The sequence below is a fragment of the Abramis brama genome (genome assembly GCF_963993115.1).
Source record: "Abramis brama genome assembly, chromosome: 14".
Classification (NCBI taxonomy): Eukaryota; Metazoa; Chordata; class Actinopteri; order Cypriniformes; family Leuciscidae; genus Abramis; species Abramis brama.
The window spans coordinates 11,628,279-11,643,880 of record NC_139976.1 but is presented as its reverse complement, the minus strand read 5'-3'; the positions used below and the strand labels follow the sequence as shown (position 1 = coordinate 11,643,880).

At 35.1% G+C, this 15,602-nt stretch overlaps 2 protein-coding genes across 4 annotated transcripts in view; one reads left to right on the top strand and one right to left on the bottom strand.

Annotated features, from left to right (window-relative positions):
* Positions 1-1,041: 1,041 nt before the first annotated feature.
* slc35f3a (solute carrier family 35 member F3a) lies at positions 1,042-9,458 on the top strand. Of its 3 annotated transcripts, XR_014608883.1 has the most exons (9): positions 1,042-1,199; positions 1,562-1,776; positions 4,606-4,939; positions 6,168-6,387; positions 6,496-6,621; positions 6,760-6,952; positions 7,049-7,138; positions 7,532-7,610; positions 8,266-8,309. XR_014608883.1 is itself a non-coding variant. In XM_084134364.1 (8 exons), the coding sequence occupies exons 2-8, from the start codon at positions 1,566-1,568 to the stop codon at positions 8,514-8,516; spliced, it is 1,425 nt and encodes a 474-aa protein (XP_083990490.1). In that variant the 5' UTR covers positions 1,049-1,199; positions 1,493-1,565; the 3' UTR covers positions 8,517-9,458. The 3 variants fall into 3 exon arrangements, 2 of the variants coding, with proteins under 2 accessions (XP_083990490.1, XP_083990489.1); XM_084134364.1 differs by lacking the exon at positions 7,532-7,610 and having other exon boundaries at positions 1,049-1,199; positions 1,493-1,776; positions 8,266-9,458; XM_084134363.1 differs by lacking the exon at positions 7,532-7,610 and having other exon boundaries at positions 1,050-1,199; positions 8,266-9,458.
* The window catches only part of entpd1 (ectonucleoside triphosphate diphosphohydrolase 1), a 20,538-nt gene continuing 14,151 nt past the window's right edge, over positions 9,216-15,602 (bottom strand). The window contains exons 4-10 of the mRNA XM_084134362.1: positions 15,298-15,448; positions 12,058-12,217; positions 11,671-11,889; positions 10,892-11,143; positions 10,708-10,815; positions 10,473-10,610; positions 9,216-10,247 (exon numbers count right to left, since the gene is read on the bottom strand). Of these exons, the coding sequence (XP_083990488.1) occupies positions 10,038-10,247; positions 10,473-10,610; positions 10,708-10,815; positions 10,892-11,143; positions 11,671-11,889; positions 12,058-12,217; positions 15,298-15,448 (1,238 nt within the window). The 3' untranslated portion in view covers positions 9,216-10,037. The remainder of the gene's footprint in view (positions 10,248-10,472; positions 10,611-10,707; positions 10,816-10,891; positions 11,144-11,670; positions 11,890-12,057; positions 12,218-15,297; positions 15,449-15,602) is intronic.

The following is a 15,602-nucleotide window of genomic DNA, read 5'->3' as shown; positions in this document are numbered from 1 at the left end:
GATGTCATCCTTTTTTCTTTTTTTTTTACCTTGTAGGATGTTACAACGGGGTCCCTGTCATCAGAGGTGGACAGCAACAAAGTACATTTATTTGAGTAGGCTATATACTTAAGTACACATTTTGAGAATCTGTACTTTAATTGAGTATTATTTTTTTCTGGAAACTTTTTACTTTAACTTCACTACATTTGAAAGACAAATATCGTAAGTTTTACTCCACTACATAGATGTATACTTCTTTTGTTGGGGTGGTAAGAGTGTTAAATAAATAAAAAAAAGAAGATGATTATGGCTGTTGTTCAATTGTTTAATTTCTATAGGTTTTATAACATTCTAAAAGCTCTTAATTCCACAGATACTACTAACTGGTAGGTGAAATACTACTAACTGGTAGGTGTATTCACTAGGTTGCTTCAGAGGCAAAAGGTACTGTAAGTATTACATACAACAACAATAATAAAACAATGCATTGACATTTACTTTAAAAAAAAAAACAGTAGGCTACTTCTGTACTTTTACTTAAGTAAAAATCGGTCTTTACAACTTTTACTTGTAACAGAGTAATATTTGACCATCTGTACTTTCATTTAAGTAAGGAAGTACTTTGTCGCCCTCTGATAGAAAGTGACATAAGTCTAGTCTCAGACCTATACAGACAGACAGTCAGCAGTTATAAGGTTTTTGCAAATAATGCAATATATTTTTGTGTGCAATTAATATACATACTAGCTATATGAAATTAGCCTTGAGTCTGCCATTTTATTACAAAAGATATTTCATCCACTGAATGCTCTTGATTTAAAAATAATAGGCTAAATAAATAAAAAATTCCTATGATTTATGCACATGCACTATTGGACATTGTTAGTGACCAAATTAAATAAATTATAGTGAGTCTGAAAAGTGTGTTTTAAGATAGTATTTTGGTGGTCCGCATGTGTAAAATCGTCCATAGAAGATGAAGCATCCATGGATTAGATTGGAAACTCATAACTTACTTACTGGGTCTCAGAATTTGGGTCCGCGCAGGCGCACTGCGGTCACAGGTGGTCGTGTCTTCATACGGCAGAGAAGCTACAGCTCAACGCATCTCATTTTGACTACCCTGAACAGTCACGATTTAAACGCTTGATTCTTTAAATACTTCTTAAAATGGGCTAATCAGAGTGCCGAAAGAAACAGAACTTCTCAGTCTCAGAGTGAGTTATGCATTTCTTGGCGAATAAATATGAGAGGCTTCAAAATGAGCGCGTGCGCACGAACTGCTCATTGAATTTAAATGCATCCTTAGTCCTTTAAATGCATTCATCTAGCTTGCAGTGATAAGTACCATAAACAAGTTTACACTATTGTCTGTTTAAGACAGCGGTTCAGCGCATCTGCAAGTTCTGACTCTCGCAGTTGTGTACAGTTTCATTGATTGGCAGCATTTTGTCGTATTGCGTTTTGTCGTGCCTCTAATTTGCAGTGTTGACGTTGTGTTTACATGCAGGTTGGTTCTTCTAAGCTCTACATTTCCACTGAGATCCACTGTGTTCTGATGTCTCTTCTTTAACTTCAGGGGAATGATACAGCCTTCAGACATGAGTCCGCGCCGATTGTCAGATATCAGTCCTGAGATCAGACAGCTGAAATCCCTCGTCATTGATGAAGAACTAAATGAAGAATTGAAGTCATCGAGGTCTGTCGAGTACATCAACAACGCATCTATAGAAGAGCGGATTCTGAGGATCACTGGTTACTATGGCTATGTGCCATGGAACGCGTCTCTCAGAGGTAGTAGCCTACACTTGATTTATGCATGTGTTTATATGTTAAAGGTAGAGAATGAAAGAAATATTATATAAGTTAAATTCACCATGAACTCAACATAGACAATTATTTTTTTCTTTTCTTTTTTACAGAATATTGTAATTTTGATTTATCCGTGCACTTCATTATTATTTTATTCATGGGACATCTTTGTTAAAATAACTTCCCCTTCCTCTTGCAATGACATATTTTCTCTGATGACGTGTTTACTGGCGCGAGGGCGGGACAACCTGTCACTCACATGAGATCACGGCAGTAACAAACCACAACCAACCAATCAATTCCCAGTGGACAAAATCCTGACCTACATTTTACTTGTTGGAGAGAAGCCGTTTCACTCGGGTATACGTCACAATAGGGAGTTTTGTAGAACTCTGAGTGTACCTACTATATAATTCATAATTAAAAAAAATCGTATTACACGTATTTCATTATATTGCATTATATGACTTTTACATGCATTATGTAGTAAGTCCTTAAAAGTTTAACGGTGGCTTAAAGGTTCAAGCGAGGACTGTTTCTTTTTGCTTTTCAGCTGTTTGTCCAGGCTATTAATTTGATAGATGTTTTTTTTTACATGAGAGGTGAGCTGTAAACAAAACACATCAATCAGAGTCCAACTTCACACCCCTGCGTCTATCTGAGCTCCTCCGCAACCCCACACACAAGCAACAATATCTATGATCCATTTGAAAAACAGCTGAGTCATTTGTAGACAACATTTTTCTATTACTTTCTATATATGTAGTACTCAAACAAAAAAAGAAAAAAAATTCAATTTTTATGTTATTTAAAAAAACAAAAAAAACATCTTGCATATTCTGAAAAGATCTGTTTAGCGAATGATGTATCTATTGTTGTATTTGAGCTGAGCACTGTAGCCAGAGTTATGATGTGCAGCTCTGGCACTGATTCTATATGCATAGGATGGTAACTGAGTCAGAGCCCAGATTTGCTGAGTCATCAGGGGTAGACGAGGTCTCTCTCAATTCTCATTTCAATTCCTCCACTGACTGCATCATAGCAATTTTATTTCGATTTATTTTAACTAAAACAAATTTTTAACTTTGTTGTGTGTTTTTGTCTTTTTTTATACTGTATGTCTATATAGTTTTTATGAATTTTTATTTTAGTTATTTTAGTACATCAAGTCAAACTAAATGAAATGGAAAAATGTTGCCAATGTTAACTGAAATATGTTTTTAGTAGTTTTAGTTAATAACCCATACACTGTCATGTCTTTGTTGTGCAGTTAGTTAACTCAAGCCTCTCCTGCATGTACATATTGAAACTTACAGTAGCTCTTTAAATGTACCCTTAAGCAGTTGAGACCTCTAAAACCCCCTGAGAGCATAAGCTGCATTCATCTTTAAAAACTTGTTTTGATGTCCAGACTGCTGATATACTGGTTTTTGAATAGAGGCCCAATCTTTAACCACTTTAGCATCACTTCGTAATACCTGGGTCAATATGCGCAGCACCACATTATCTATCCCAGACTTTGGTCCGTGGTGTGGCTATGGTGAGGGTCACATTCGTTGTGTTGACTGACTGCTACTTGGGGACAGTCTGTCTGCCTCCTTGTCCTCCTTGCACTGACAGTTCTATCCTTCAGACCTGGCTGGCTCTGGACAGTACATACTACTGTAAATGTCTTCCGACATGCCATGAGGACACAAGTATGGTACATAAAGGAGAAATGAGATGCCTTGTAAAACAATTAATGGATTTCTGCATAGCAGGAAAAACAATGTTACATCTTCAGTGCAATGGACAGCAATACATTTGACGATCTTGTGTATGGCTTCTTATCTGTTCTTGTATCTTGTTTTATAATGTTTTATAATCATGTCTTACTTTTTTTTTTTTAAGACTAAGGACAGGTTAAAAATAATTTCTGTGTTAAATTACATTGTCACAAATATAGAGGACTGTTTCAATCCCAGAGTAAAAAGAAATTGACTATTTCTTACAATTGCAATTTTTATCTCACAGTTGTGACTTTACAACTGCAACTCTATATCTCACAATATGACCTTATACAGTACCATTTAAAATTTTGTGCCAAGTACGATGTTTTTTTAATTAATAATTAAATTATATATATACTTTATTCCACAAAGATGCATTAAATTGATCAAAAGTGACAGCAAATGCATTTATAATGTTACAAAAGATTTTCAAATAAGTGCTGTTCTTTTGAACGTTCTATTAATCAAAGAATCCTTTAGCAGCTCAACTGTTTTCAACATTGATAATAAGAAATGTTTCTTGAGCAACAAATCAGCATATTAGACTGATTTCTAAAGGATCATGTGACACTGAAGACTGGAGCAATGATGCTGAAAATTAAGCTTTGCATCACAGGAATAAAATACATTTTAAAATGGATTAAAACAGGAAACAGTTATTTTTAAATTGTAATAATATTTCACAGTATTACTGTTTTTACTTTTTTAAATCAAATAAAGGCAGCCTTGGAGAGCATTAGAGGCTTCTTTTAAAAACATTTTTAAAAATTCTTACCGACCTCAAACTTTGCTTGATTCCTGCTGTCAAATTGAAATATTACTTGATTTGAGTTGTCTTACTAATGTTACACTTCAGAAATATATTATTATATATCTTTTATTTGCTGCATTTAAGCTTTGTAAGCATCGGCTTTGTTATGCAGATTTCTCCTATAGTACTTCATGAAAGTTTACTACTGAAAGAAAAGAGTTGGCAGTACAGTTAAATGCCTGTGGCTATTCTTATGACTTTATTATGCAATTATGCTGTCTGTATCTGCAGAGGAGGACCAGTCCGGCAGCGAGAAGGTGGAAGTGAAGGTAGAAACAGAAACAGTCAACTCAGGTTGTGTGAACAGGCTGCAGAGGCTCCGCTGCTGTTTGTGTACGACCGCAGTCCTCCTGCGCAGAGCACTGTGGGGTGTCGCTATGGTCATCTGCATCTGCGCGTCTTGGACAGGCTGCACTCAGTTGGCCAAAATAACCGTCAGACGCTTGAATGTCCCGTTCACCCTCACTTGGTTCTCCACCTCCTGGAACTGTGCCATCTTCCCTCTTTACTACCTGGGTCACCTGTGCTGTAGCAAGGACAGACAGAGCCCCAAACAGCGCTTCAGGTGAGACGGGTTGATGCAAGTAGATCTTTCTGATTCTGTTGCCTATGAAACTTCACTGAGTTTCAAAATGAGAACTCTTTGCAAAAGTGCTGCACTGTGTAATAGTTTTGATTTATGCAGACACTTCAATTTGGCTTGCAGAACCAGAGTGACTGTTGACTTTGCAGTTATTTTGGGCTAGACTGCTCAGATAGAGGACTTGACCTTAACCTCATTTTCTTAACAATGTCCCATGGCATTTTTGTCCTTTTCATGAGTTCAGCACAGCAGATTTTTCTAAAGGTTTAGTCTTTTGTACTGAGCAGCACTTTTGGAAGTAGGTGTAATTTAACACAAACAGGGTTTCCCTCGTTTCTATCTAAATTGGATATGTTTTATCACTAGTTCTTCTTTAAGTCATCATGAAATCAAAATCTGTTTATTAAAACGTTCTCAATGTGCACAGCTTATTATGTACATCAGTGCAAGAAAAAATGTTTGTCTTTGTAATCTTAAAAATTGTATTACTTTCTCCACCTCTGAAATGACTTTCCTTGCCTAATGTTGATTAACATTACACATTATCCAAAGGCTTTTTTGATTTTGTTTACTATTGTTAGTAAGTTTCCCCCCCCACATTTTGGCAATTTACTGCAGAAATTTAATGGTGGTTATTTTTTATATGATAAAAGTTACAGCAGTATTAGCAATAAAAGTTCACTTACCGGAGTCAGTAAGATATTTTTTATGTTTTTGAAAGAAGTCTCTTATGCTTACCAGTGTTGAATTTATTTATCAAAAATACAGTAAAAACAGTAATATAGTATTACATTATTGCAATTTAAAATAGCTGTGATTAGAAGGAATGACGACACTTAATTTTTTATTTTTATTTATTAATTTATAAAAAATAGCAGGGTTGAAAACAATTTTACTGCTTAATATATTTGTGTTTTCTTTGATGTATAGTTTAGTGTATAGTGTAGTTTTTAAAAAAAACAGCATTTATTTGAAATAGAAATCATTTGTAACATTATAAATGTCTTTGCTCTCACTTTTAATCAATTTTGAATGCATTCTTGCTGAATTAGTAATTAAGCATAAGATTTTAGATTGAACATTTTTACAAATCAAGAACAGTCAGGTGTGCCCAAACAATTGGCAATCTTTGCTACAAAAATGCATATTGTAAATGGTAGAATGATAAATGATGGTATGATAGATTTGCATGTGTGTGGATTCACAATAGAGAGTGTTGTCAGTTCTTGGGAGACGACGGGCTGCCACTGAGAATGCTGCTCTCTCGCGTGGCTCCGTTTGGAGCGCTGTGGACTCTCACCAGCTACCTGTACCTGCAAGGCCTTCGCAGAATCCCTGCCACTGATGCCTGTGCCCTCTTCTGCTGTAGCCGTGCCTTTGTCTTCCTAATATCCTGGATTGTCCTGCGGGATCGCTTCATGGGGGTGCGGGTGAGTCTATTATGTGTCAATTGTTGCATAAAATGCTTTAATAGTGGCTATACTGTTGTGTGTAATTGAGAGCCTACTGTGGATTTTTCTTGTTCTGTCTGATCACAGATTGTAGCGGCCATTTTAGCCATTGGGGGCATTGTTATGATGACATATGCCGATGGTTTCCACAGCCATTCTGTGATTGGCATCTCCCTTGTGGTTGCGTCTGCATCAACAGCAGCTATATACAAAGTAAGAGAGGATTATATACTGTAGCACAACAAACACATCTTAGACTGTCATACACCATTGACCTATATTTCAAATGAACATTTAATTACTTACTCTCTTCGGCTGTTCAGAAATGCATAAATGCACATGTTTCCTCAGGTTCTGTTCAAGCTTGTTCTGGGTAATGCAAAGCTGGGTGAAGCAGCAGTGTATCTTACAGTCCTCGGCGGAGCTAATTTGGTCTTCATTAGCGCTGTACCTCTGATCCTGCTTCTCACGGGGGCCGAGGACTTTGTTTCACCTAGAGATTTGCCATGGCCAAGCATCTGTGGCATGTCCGCTCTTCTGCTGGGTAAGACGATGGACACAAGCTTCTCTTATGTACTTGAATAGCCATCTTCCCTTGCAATTATTATCAATGTTGATTTTTCTTTGGTTGCCTTCTTAGTGTTCAACTTCCTCTTGAATTTTGGTGTTCTGGTAACACTTCCTACTCTGATTTCTCTGGGCGTTGTCCTCAGTGTTCCTGTCAACGCTGGTGAGTCACTTATTGTTTTCAAAATGAGTTATACTGTTATGTTTTTACAAAATTGTTTTATTATTTCTTCTGGAATCCACAAAAGGAGATGCTAAGACAGTATGTTAACTCTGCTCTTTTCTATACATTGAAAGTAAATATTGAAAAAAAAGCACCATAATCATGAACAGCATGAAATTGACTAAATATTTATTGAAATTTAATTGAAGGTTTCCTGAAAATCTTTGCTTTAAAAACTAATTTGTGCAATTTGAATATGTTTATATACATCTTTTACTCAGTCTCGCGTCAGACCTGTAATGAGGATTTTTAGTGGAATGTCGCTGCTGTTTTCCATATAAGGAATGTGAATATAGCGCTTATGGATTACTTATGTTGTTTTTTTAAATACAGCGTCAACATTCTTCTAAACATTTCCTTTTGGGTTTCACGGGGAAAGCAAGCTTGCAGGTCTAGAACAACATGAGGCTGAGTAAATTAGTTTATTTTACTCCTTCAACCTCATTATATACACTAAAAGTTTGATGTCAGTAAAAAATATATATATTTTATGCTCAACAAGGCTGCATTTATTTGATCAAAAATACACTGAAACAGTAACATTGTGAAATATTATTACAATTTAAAATAACTGTCTCTATGTTGATGTATTTTTAAATTTTCAGCATCGTTACTCCAGTGTCCAGTGTCACATGATCCTTCAGAAATCAGTCTTAATATGCTGATTTGCTGCTCAAGAAACATTTCTTATTATTACCAGTGTTGAAAACAGTTGTGCTGCTTAATACATTTGTAGAAACTGTGATAAGTGTTTTTTCATGATTCTTTGATGAATAGAAAATTCAATATAACAGCATTTATTTGAAACCGAAATCTTTTGTAGCATTATAATAGCATTATAGCATTATATTGTTACTGTCACTTTTGATCAATTGAATGCATCCTTTCCCAAAAAGAAATCTTACCGACCCCAAGCTTTTGAAAAGTTTCAAATTTACTAGAAATTGCATGTAGTTGACGTTTTCCAAATATGCCTGATTACATTAGCATCTTTGTTTTTAAGATCAAATTATTCAAACGGTTTGAAGTAATAACCGAGTGACCACCATAAATCTTCTGCACTCCAGTCATAGATCGCTACATGTGTGAGATCCAGCTCAACAGTGTTCGCGTCATTGCGGTGTCCATCATTTGTTTGGGCTTCCTTTTGCTCTTGCTGCCCGAGGATTGGGACCAGTGCCTGCCACACTTACGATCAATGCTGCACAAGCGAGAAGAGCCACAAGAGTGCGCCAGAGACAAACATTCAGAGACGCTTCACATCAGGCCAAGAGAGGCCAAGAACTGCAACGCCAAAACTACTCCCAGTGTCCACTGACTCAGCATTTTATTCATCCCATAAGCTCCGTATGGGCACCAGTCTTCCACACTTGTGATAAAATTTAGATGTATTGCACATCAAGTTGAATGGCAATCACTGCTTAGAGAGATGAAATAGTTGGTACAGATCCTCAAAGGAGGGTGTTATAGATATAGAAGATATTTAACAATTCTATGCAAAGTTTGATTGGTTCACCTGTTACACGATACAAGTATGAGTCATTTTTAAGCACAGCTGAGAGTCTAGATTTGAACATTTCATTGTTGCTCATGTTTAATGTTTGTATATTGCCAGTATCTCCACTGCTGACACATCATCACACTCTTCAGCATAAAATAGTACTCCTGATATGAGCTGTATTCTCAAATTGGTTCTATATACTCTGCATATGTATTTGACAGTGTTATGGCCTCTCATATAATCTGTGAGATAGGCTATACCCACTCATTCTTTAGATTATTGTCTTACATTATATCAGTGGCAATACTTGTTTCAAATATTCCTGTGGAATTAAGGCTTCATGTAAACCTTTGTAAGGATGATTTTTGTTACTTCTCATTAGCAATAATAAAGAATGTATATCCTATGTATATTGTAGCATATTTATCTGAAGAAAAGAAGAAAAAATGTATATATGGGGGTCAGTAAGATATATATATTTATAAATGTGATTATAAATAAAATATATACACAATCCATCATTTGTAAATTTAATAGAAATTTGCTACAGGTATTGTTTAAATATAAAAAAACAAAATCTCACATAATTTTACATATCACTTCATGGCAATACACAGGGAATTCATATACAGAATGTGCCTTACAGAAGCAGACATGAACACATGTTTTTAGCACAAAGGATTATTTTATCTCTCCTGTTACATCATTGTATGTAAAAACTATTTATATATAAAAAATAAAAAACATTGCAATAAAAAATGAGAAACAGCAAAAATAAAAAAACATGCAATGACAGACCTAGCAAAATGTCTCTCCATTTTGCAATTCGTAAAAAAAAAAGTGCTATGCTGAAAACAATGCTTAAACAATGATATCCAGTGAAATTCATATGACCATTATGCAAAATAAGGTCTACAACGAGAGACCTTTGATCTCACAGACATTTCTTTATAACAAGCAAAAAAGTGAAAGATACTGGCATCAAGAAGATATTTTCTTTTCCATAAATTGGGAGAACTTTCACACAGACTAAAGGCACACAATATATTGAATGTAAGTACACCTTTCCTTTTAAGAAAGCTCAGCAAAAACTAAAACCTGTACTTATGACTTGATTTCTTTAATAAAACTGTTATTTGGTCACAAAAACCACAAATGGGAATAGAGTTGCAGACAGTGGAACTTGTAACCCTTCTCTCTCACAAAACCTGTTTATCCTTCACATGAGGTATGGTGTCCAAATTCTTTGAAATGTAAGAACATTTAGATCAATTCAAAACATTTTCTTCTCTGCAGAAATAAACATTCAGTATTAAGAGACCACAGCAAAATATCCATCTAAATTATGCCTTTCTGGGCTTTTCTAGTGGACTGACGAAAATACAGGAAGGCCAGAAGAAAGAGACCAAGTATAAAAAGTGTGAAGAGGAGCATAAATGTTACGTATCCCCCATGAGGCATCAGGGGAGTGTCTGGAGCTTCAGCGGGGATCATGTTGGTCAGGTTAAGCATGTAACCTAATGTCCAGCCAGCATCACTGTCTTTTATCTGCAAAAAAAGAAAGCAGTTATGACACAATGTGTGGCCCCAAAACTATTTTTTGCAATTAATTTTACTGTAAAAAAAAGTGATTCAGTTTTAAAAGTATTAATTTGTACCTAAACCTACAGTAAAATGTTTTGAAAATCAATTTTTAATGTGTCTTAAGTGACTAAATACTTTGAAGCCACTGCATTCTTTGATGAGAAATAATTTAATTTACACCATGCTTACCTTTTTAATGAAACTGATGTCTTTCCAGTTTTTAGAGGTGAAATTGTATCCGTCTTCCAGAAGAGTGAGTATGTATGTTCCTGAGAAGCAGTATTCTGAAAGGTACTTCTGTTTTACTAATGGATAATTTTCTACAATCTATAAAAGTCAAGCAAGTTCACATTTAGACATCCTGTCCCAACAAAATGCAACCATTTTAAAACATCTTTCAAAGACAGTAAATAAACCATTTCACCTTTTCCCATGGAGTAGAGCAGTATGTTTCCAGCTTCTTCTTTGTAATAGCTAATGAATCACTGGTCAGATTCAAAAAGTCCATCACAAAGAAAAAAGCAGAAAAAGCCTAGAAAATCAAATAGCATGATTATTAACACTAGTTTTGATTTGCAACCCAGCCATTCAAATTTATCCAAACTTACCCCAAATTTTCCATCAACAGAAGGCTGGAAAACCTCATTGAAAGAGCATTGTGAGTAAGCACAATGGCTGGTATTGAAAACCTTTCTGATCGATTGTTGGCACTGAGACCAATTCCCCAAACCCACATGAACGATATTTCCATTTGGAATGTTCGCTGCTTTTATACAAGGGGTATCGAAGACACTTTGAACTGTCCTGGTGAAGTTATATCCAAGGTGGAAGCAAGGATCCATTAACTCAATAGGGTCTGTCTTAGGGAAGAAAAAAATATTTAAGAATATAAGATACAATAGTATTAGAGTCAAGTGTGGTCTATATATGAAGAGTTCAGATGCAAAAGCCTCTAAGTGCCATCTGAAATTTTTTTCTAGAATGATCATTTTTATCAAGCCCGTATATTTAAGTTAAGTAATTTCACTTAAATGACAATTAATGAAACAATCATTTGCATTGCCATTTAAGTGAAATTACTGAACTTAAATATACGAGCTTGATAAAAAATGATCATTCTAGAAGAAAATTTCAGATGGCACTTAGAGGCTTTTGCATCTGAACTCTTCATATATATACTTAAAATATGCATTAAAAAAAAGAGTTAACTCAATTTTATACAATATGCAATAGGGGTATTTTACGTAAGTCTACACCTTTTCTTTACATATATATTTATTTAGATTGGACTAGGAAAGGACCGCGAACAGCCCGCACAGCTATGGCTTCGACACACTTTTTCAATTGCAATAACAAGCATACCTTGTTAGCAGCATAACAAGCATACCTTGTAAGCAGCATGTGCTGACAATAATTTCTTGCCCATAGAAAGCTTGAGAGCTTGGTCCTTCCCGTAACAGAGAAAGCTGTGGGTGTACAGGTGATAATCGTTTCCATACAGCCTAAAGTCAATAGAATTGTCATCCGATTCAATTTCCTGTTGAGGTATGAAGGTTATCTGGGTAGAAGCGCCACCCAGGTCCAGAGCTCCAAGAGTCCCTGTGGGCTGCATGAGAAAAACAGGAGCTGACATTGTTTGTTTCACTGTTCATTCTTATATTTGATAAGTAATTCACACTGTATTCTGCACTGTTATTCTGTGTGGAGCGGAGCTTTGGGTTAAAAATTACAGATTTGAAATGTTGCTAAACCCAGACGGAAAAAAACAGCATACCTTATTTAGGTTTTGGCTCAGGTAATTGACGGTGATCCATCCAAAAGCTCCCTCCTCTTGGCCAGAAATGATACGAGCTCCCTGGTAGGAGAAGGGGTACGTCTTCAGTGAATGTTCTACTGAGGCCAGTACCTTTTCTGAGGCTGTTTCATCCTCCATCCTTGAGAAAATAGATGTTATTGAACTTCATCTCTAAACAATTAATTAAATAATCATGACATAGATTTTTTTTAATTATTATTTTAATATATTCCTTGAGGTCCACTTATATATTTGTGTTGGGGTTTTTTGTGCAAAAAAAAAAATTCAAAATATATTAGGGGTGTAAATTTCAACCTTCATTCTGACCCCTGTCTGAAATGATCAGTTTTTAAGGGGCGCCTCTTTTAAAGAAATAGTTCACCCAAAAATGAAAATTCTGTCATCATTTACTCACCCTGTCAGTTTTTTGTTCCAAATCTTTATGAGTTTCTTTTTTTTGTTGAAGATATTTTGAAGACTGATGGTAACCAGACAGATTGACTTCCATAGTATATTTTTTTCTATTATGGAAGTCAATGTCTACCATCAACTGTCTGTTACCAACATTCTTTAAAATATATTATTTTGTGTTTAACAGAAGAAAGAAACTCTAAATTATGACAATTTTCATTTTGGGGTGAACTAGTCTTGTCAGTAAATGACCACTGTTATGATTGGCTAATGTAATTGCATAAGAAATAGTATCCACCCCACTCATTGCACGCAAGAAAGTGTTTTGAAAACATATAAAACCGTAATTTACAGACAAAGCATTATGAAATGATTTACTTTCGATTTGCGATCCAATACAACTGACTGCTTCATCTGTCAACAAAAGTTTCTTGGTGAACTAGGACGCAATTAAAAATTAGGGGTGTAAATCGGACAGTTAATCACGATACGATATCGATTCTCTCAGCCATCGATAGATATTTGCCGATACCTCAAAATTCTACGATACAATTACAATTCGATTCAGGGCTATATCGATCGATTAATCGAAATTTAGATATTATGTGCCAAGTGTACACAACCAGTTACGTTTATTAACTCACACTAATACATGCAAAAATATATAACATGAAAGTTTAATTAAACTCTTTGAAAATTGCACACCCTCTCCCAGTTTAAAAAAAAACCAAAAAAACATGATATATGAAAATGAACAAGAACGGAGTTATCCGTTTTTGCAAATGAACTCTATAACACATGAGTTCATTTGCAAAAACAGATAACTCCGTTCTTGTTCATTTTCATATATCATTGTTTTTTTATTTATATTGTACATTTGAATATCAATCAAACTGGTTGTTTTGATTAAGTAATAATAACAAAAAAAAGTTCTTTGAAAGAATTTAATATATATATATATATATAGGCTATATATATATATATATATATTTTTTTTTTTTTTTTTTTTTTTTTTTTTTTGGCAAAAGCAGATAACTCAACATTTCATGTTTCAGAGTTAAACAAAGCCAAGTAATTGCTATGATACATAATAAAACACTTAATCTTTAATCTTTGTAACGTACACGCAATACAGAGAGCTTTTCCCTCACCACTAACGTGCTGTTTTAGCAAGATTCCGTGAAAAAGTTTCAGCTTTTATTTTCCCAAAGAAGATATCACGGGTTCATCAAGTTCGCTGAAATCCATCCTCGGTCAGCTTTGACGAAACTCCTCAGCTAGCGCGTCTTTTCAAAGTGACAAGCAAGCAGCAGCAGCCTTGTCACCTGACCTGAATACTGCGCACTGATTCGCTAAAACAGACTTTTCGGGGCTTGTCGTTTCTGCTGTAAAACATGAACTCGCGATGCCTTGACAGTGGAAAATACCGGCTTTTGTTACAAAGGGTTCAGTCAATCTTGTCAAGCATCTATTTCAGCGGAGAAAAGTTACACGAGGATGTGGAGTGTGTCAAAATAAAGGTAGGCTACCGTATATCGATATTTTATGTGTGGTATCGATGCATCGCATCGTTAGACGTTTGATCGATGCATCGATCCATATCGATGTATTGTTACACATTAAAAATAAACCATCCACTTGTTTCTGAGGCTGGTATCCTTCTAAAGTCTGTACAGAGACACAAATGAGCTGTTTTAACAGGACACATCAAAGCGAACGTTTCTACAGGCTTCTATTTAGTTTTCCAATTTTCCTCTTGTCAGCAGACTCAAGCACGTAGAGTAAAGTGAATGGGCATCTGTATACTGTATCCACTGTAGACAGTGTCAGTGATTATAATGGGTTCTATTTGCTTTTGACAAGATGCTCACATCTGGTGTAGGCAAGTGTCAGCCATTAAGTGACTGAACAATAGGGGGCGGGGCCTATGGTACAATGATGTAAAACTATTTGTCGATGTCTTGCTCTGGGGGCAGGCATATGCAAATACATTGGCTCGTGTGTAACATCACAAGTCCCCCAATATCCAAACAAGCTGTTTTTGGAGCTTTGTTTATAATGAGGAGGATGTTTTTGGACAAATACCTCTTATATGTCAAAAGATCAAAGCAAATTTGATTTCTCATGTCATGACCCCTTTAATAAAATTGTTCAAATAAATCATTTGCATTATATACACTACTGGTCAAAAGTTTGGAATAATTAACATTTTTAATGGTTTTGAAAGTCTCTTATTCTCATCAAGGCTGCATTTATTTGATCAAAAATACAGTAAAAATAGTAATAATGTGAAATATTATTAAAAAATCAACTGTTTTCAATTTCATGTTTTAAAATTTAAAATTTATATTTAACATTTATTTTCAAATAAATGCTTTTATTTTAAACTTTGTATTCATCAAATAATCCTGTTTTCCACACAAACAAAAAAACATTATAATTGAAATAACTGAACACCAAATGAGTATATTAGAATTATTTCTGAAAGATCATGTGACACTGAAGACTGGAGTAATTATGCTGAAAATTCAGCTTTGCCATCACAGAACAAAAATCACAATATTACTATTTTTTGATCAAATAAATGCAGCCTTGGTGAGCATAAGAGACTTCTTTTCAAAAACATTTTTTTAAAAATCTTAATTATTTCAAATATTTGACCTGTAGGATAATTACAGTATAAAGACAATTCATCATTGATTTATAAGTCTTTCATTTAAGTACTTAGAGTTCTATTCCAAATTATTATATATACCTCCCTACTCCCATTTTGATTCTTGAGAATTGAGAATATTGAAAAGTGATTACTTGAGCAGTCTCATGCCTGCTGTGGCTCCCAGGTACACAGGGGTTTCTCTGTGTCTGTAAGCAGGTATTATTTGCTTGGCCTCCACCATGCACTCCTGCAGAGATTTGCCAGCCCCATCTGGATTAGCATTGTAACTGGAGATGCCTTTGCCTACAGTATGCAAAATGTTGTTGGAAATTATGTGGTGTTGACAAACTACTAAAGGAATAGTAAATACTTTGTCTTTCATGGAATAGCGAAGAAGTAGTTTAGCAGACTGTCTAAACTGCGCTACAATGAAAGTGGATGGGGACCAGGAGCTGCC

What these genes read in the sequence shown, in the direction of transcription:
- slc35f3a (XM_084134364.1), top strand. Translation starts at nt 1,566, where the DNA reads ATGATACAGCCTTCAGACATGAGTCCGCGCCGATTGTCAGATATCAGT. An exon ending in ATGGAACGCGTCTCTCAGAG is followed by an intron (nt 1,777 to 4,605) that starts GTAGTAGCCTAC and finishes CTGTATCTGCAG; the next exon opens with AGGAGGACCAGTCCGGCAGC. An exon ending in CATGTCCGCTCTTCTGCTGG is followed by an intron (nt 6,953 to 7,048) that starts GTAAGACGATGG and finishes TTGCCTTCTTAG; the next exon opens with TGTTCAACTTCCTCTTGAAT.